General features: G+C 47.9%; 1 protein-coding gene across 5 annotated transcripts in view; it reads left to right on the top strand.

Annotated features, from left to right (window-relative positions):
* The window catches only part of Myo1b (myosin IB), a 158,746-nt gene that overhangs the window by 78,490 nt on the left and 75,375 nt on the right, over positions 1-4,881 (top strand). For all 5 annotated transcript variants that reach the window (XM_013353475.2, XM_005366368.3, XM_005366367.3 and 2 more), the window contains exon 4: positions 9-103. In XM_013353475.2, the coding sequence (XP_013208929.1) occupies positions 9-103 (95 nt within the window). The remainder of the gene's footprint in view (positions 1-8; positions 104-4,881) is intronic.

The raw sequence follows: 4,881 nt of genomic DNA, 5'->3' as shown, positions 1-4,881 counted from the left end.
CCCTGCAGCTTTGCTCTGTCAGATGAAGCGTACAGATCCCTCCGTGACCAAGATAAGGACCAATGCATACTCATTACGGGAGAAAGCGGAGCAGGAAAAACAGGTGAGGCCACCCCCAGACCCACCTTTCTCATGGCGGCTGAATGACGGCAATAAAGAAGGCAGGTGGCCCGGCAGGTGGCCCGCAGGAGCCAGGTGGCCGTAGCTGCTGTGCGTGGGTTTGATGCCCACAGTTGGTGTTCTGTGGATATCGCCTCTCTCACGTGAGGGGACAAGGTACCATCGGGTACCAACCAGTATATCCCAGCCCTGGATTCTAGTTTTCATTAGTGCCATCTTTGGCTCCAATCATGGGCTTTATCTCTCCTTGACTGCGTGTCCTTAGGAGTTGACCCTTCCCAATGAGATGCCAATTTACTTTGGTTTGTTGCCCCTACAGCCATCCTTTGCCTCCATTCAAAAGCGAAGGAATGTACCAGCAATGCTTGGTTTCTCTCCAGAGTCTCATGGTGCCTAAAGATTTGAGATCATGTGGACGATGTCCCATATCTGTAGGGACAGGCCATGCTTCTTTCTTGTGCTTACAGCACGGATACCTGGTCCTGAAGGAGGAGATGGATTTGCTATGGTTGCTTTGGTGAAACAGAAGGGCAAAAAGGGGGATTTTCACGTTTCTTTGTAAAATGCTCAGAGACGAGAATCTCATAACTGGCTGTTCCTTTGAGTGTGCGGAAGTGTGGTTTCAAGTGTTTCCATCTTGCCTGGCATTTAATGGTCGGATTGAACACTTTTTGGATCCTCCTTGATCAAGAAAAGAAAGTCAAAAAGAAAAAAAAAAGAAAAAAAGAAAAGAAACTCTACCACAGCGGTACAGTTAGTTGCCTCACTGAGACCGTTTGAGCCAAGCCTTGAAAACGTTACCCAGCTTTGAAAGAACCTTTCCCTCTGGACTGACCCCCTCGTACCCTTTCCCACAAGCCCTGTCATGAACGGCGGATGTGAGGTGCCCAGCCTTTCCTCTTGAGTCCTGAAGATACAGTGCACAAACTCTTTGAGGACTGTGGGTGCTGAAATTCAGGGAAAAGGACCAGTTTGCAAGAATAAGTAAGCATAGTATCTTATGGCTGGAAGACCGTTATAGGCCATCCCGTGTAAAATCCCTCACGTGGGGCAGCCAGACTCGTTTGTGTGGTGATGGAGAGATCACCAAACTGTGTTTGTCAATTGGATTCAACCAGGAGGTTTTTCTTCCCCTTGAGTTGAATTCTATTTCTGCTCATTGATCTTCAATCCTATGTAACCTTCCCACATTTTATTCTTTCTTCTTCCCGGGACAGCATTTAGTCATTTGAAGCCAGCCAGGATATCTTCTTATTTTTTTTCCATACGATAAACTTATTTATGCAGACTTCTGAGTGCCTGCTTGGTGAAACACTGCCATAATTAGAGAAATTACATATAAAGAATGAACACAGCGAAGGAAAGAGACCCGGAGCTTCCAAGAGAAGATGGTAGGAGAATTGGGTCTTTCTTTAAAATCCCACACGGTTGAGCTTAGAGTGTTTTAGAAACATCTTGATTTGTAGAGTGGTTTCATAAAATGACATAGGAAGAAATAAGCAAACACTTTCGGTTTGGTCCTGTTTATCGTGCTGTTAATTCCTTCTCTCTATGTGGATCCTGGGACTCTTCATACAACACACGTATCGACCCCTACGGGTCTTCCTAGCAAGCAGAATCATTGTGGTTGGCACCAACACTTCTGTGAGCCACGCTTTTTCAAGCTCGTATTTACTTATTTCGAGCCAGTCTCTTGGACATCAGGCTAGCCTTGAACAGTGTGCACTGTAGTCAAGGGTAGTCCTGAACTCCAGATTTCTCCTACCTCTGGCTCCCAAGTGCTAGGGGTGCTAGGATTGCAGTGTTTGCCACCACACCTGGCCTCAAGCTAGTAGCGATGCATAAGGTTACTTCAGATCTACCCGTAGAATCTTGTACATGGAAACAAAACAAAATAACACACAACTTTGCTGCTGTTGTCGGTTTGAACCTTTTGATCCTTGCTTTGCCCTCTCTTAGAATTACTGTCACCCTTGGGTGACTGTCGTAGTAGTATTTATTTAGGATGTACATATTTGTATTGTGGGGAAGCTGAGACACAAAATGGTTCAGCAGTTTTCCTGAATATCTTAGTTTGCACTTACTGTGATAAAAATACCCTTAAGCGCACTTACTGTGATAAAAATACCCTAACAAAAGCGCTTAAGGGAGAAAGGGCTTATTTTCACTGACAGTTCAGGTTACAGTCCGTCATGGGGGGAGGGGGAGGAGTCCCCAGCAGCTTGAGGGAACTGGCCACATTGTATCTACAGTTGAATGGAATGAATGAATGAATTCATGTCAGTGTTAAACTCAAGTTCTCCACTCACACAGTGCAGGATCCCTTGCTTTGGGAGTGCCGCAACCCTCAGTGGGCAGAGATCTTCCTACCCCAGTTAACGTAGGGCAGTTTCCCCAGAGAATGACGGATACATGTATATCCGGCAACCTGCTCTGACAATCTCTTCCCGGTGACTACACTGTATCAGGTCAGGGCTGCAGCAGAGCTGGGATTCTGCAGGTTGGTAGTCTAGTTCTGGAGTTCTGGCTTTCACACGTTCCCTTTTCTAATGCCTGCCTGTTTGTGTCCTGATGCCTCTTTTTGGTAAGTCCCCTTCACCTCGTCTCTGAAGTCTTTCGTAGTCAGGTGATGGGATAAATCAGAGGAGCTAGCCTCTTGTCTACGTTTCGGTGACCGGCCAAAGTACCAGTTCTCCTGGAAATTGTCCAGAGTAGTTATTGTAGTTCTTTAGGAGGTCTGTCCCAGAAGCCAATTGGTTGTCTTGCTTCATCTCTTTCTTTCTTCCTTCACAGCCCCTCCTAAGGTTGTTTCATATTCTCGCTGATTATGCACGTCTTCTGCATTTATACGCCCACCTGCTATTGCTTATTTGATCTCTGAATGAAGGTAACTCATTCCTGCCTGACTCATGCACCTGATACGTGACAGACTCACCACGCACGGAACAGATCCCATTGTCCTTCTCCTTTGACGGTGTTCAGGATAAATTAGACCAGCGTTGTGGCGTAACCTCTTCTAAAGCTACACCTGGGGGTTGTTGTAGCTCCGTCTTCTCCTGTAGCTTACACTCAGGTCCACATCGAATCCCATCCGTTCTCTCTGGAATCAGTTGTTCTTCCCGTTCTTTTTGTTCACATGGAGCCTCTGGTCCAAACCCAGAATTTCCGGTGAGTGCTGACCATAGCCATTCTAAGAGCCTCTCACCCCCTTCCTGGGTACCCCAATCTCTTTTACAGACCTTGGTTCTGACTGTTCAGATCTGTCTTTTCACTTTAACGGGACAGGGTCACCTTGGGGGATGATTTCCTCCTTGCTTGTCACTTCTTCTGTCTTGTGACACAAGGTTATTTCCTGGAAGCAGCCACAGCACCCATCTCCTCAGAGTGGCCAGTGGAGTTGGTGGTCACCAGCACAAGCCTACGTAAGCGTTGATACGCTTGTTTCCTTCCTTCCTTAGCTTCAGAAGCATAAGGTGCTTCCTTCTGCATGCTGGCTCCTTTTCGTTGATTGTATTTGGGGGTGAGGCAGGCCTTCCCTGCAGGTAGGCGTCTGTGTTCTTGCTGCATCTCGTGCCTCTCCCTCACCCCGTTATGTCCAGCAGCCCACCTGTTCGCTCCTCAAAGCCTCCCTTCTGTTTTCTCTTGAAAGAGATGCTTTATCCCACCCTCTTTATGACTAAGGCTTTGTGTGCTTTTAAGGCATTCTGCCTATATCGGTTTGTTCCTGAGTGAATCACTGGATGTGGGCTGTGGTTACTTTGATTGGTCCCGGCCAGTTCTTTGCCTCCTTTGGAGCATACGTTTCCCGGGAGTCAACAGTCTCCTCTTTAGCCCCAGCAATGTAGGGCATCCTTCTCAGAACTCAACTCTGCCATTTGTTTCCAGAGCCAGGTCCTGTTGGTATTTGCACTTTCCAAGAGCAGGAAAACAAAGGCCAGAACACCCCCATTCCATCAGCGGAACGCCTAGCCGCGTGGCTTCCTCCTTTGTTGCCCGTGGGTTTCTGATCAGTAGCTGCCACATGGTTTCATGTCCTTGATCGTCACCTCTAGTTCTTTGTTCCCTGTCTGCTGTCCTGGCTGGATTCCTTCCTCAGGCACTGGAAAACAGCGTGGCATTGCAGGATGCTGCGCACACACAGCACAGTGCCGCTCCAGCCGGAAAGCTGGAGGAACTCTCAGACCTCAGTGGTAAGGCCAAGGCCATGCCCACCAACTGTACTAGCAAAGATATGGACTCTGCTCGTTCGTGTTAACGCCAATAGAAGAAGCAAAGTATCGTAACTAGGACGTTTAGAAAGCTCCTGACATGGACTGGTAGTGGTCTATAGGCTGACTGGCTCTCAGCCGTGCAGGTGCTTGGATCATCTTTTAACATGCCCCAGGTCACGAAGTTTTGTGCTTCAGCTGTCCATTATCACCAACCTCCTGGTGTGGGGAGGTGGTGCTGAACCCCAGAGCCAGAGCCCCTGGTTTCCCAGCCCCATTCAGCTATGCTCTGGGGAGCTGCTGACCTCCAAGCCCCTTTCATCATTAAGAGACATCAGTGACATCTCCTTCCACCCGATCCCCGGAGAGAGAGCCCAGTTTTCACTGTTAGCTTCTATCTTTCCCTGTATTTTCTTTATTTTCAAAACTGGCCATACAAAAACTGCTTCCAGTTTGGCTGATTATAAGTTGTCATCGGACTCCAACATGGAATAAAGCCCAGGATTTGTGTGTGTTTAAAAGTCTCTGTTTCAGCTGGGCCGTGGTGGCGCAC

Source organism: Microtus ochrogaster, unplaced genomic scaffold (assembly GCF_000317375.1).
Source record: "Microtus ochrogaster isolate Prairie Vole_2 unplaced genomic scaffold, MicOch1.0 UNK8, whole genome shotgun sequence".
Classification (NCBI taxonomy): Eukaryota; Metazoa; Chordata; class Mammalia; order Rodentia; family Cricetidae; genus Microtus; species Microtus ochrogaster.
This window is presented reverse-complemented; position numbering and strand designations above follow the sequence as displayed.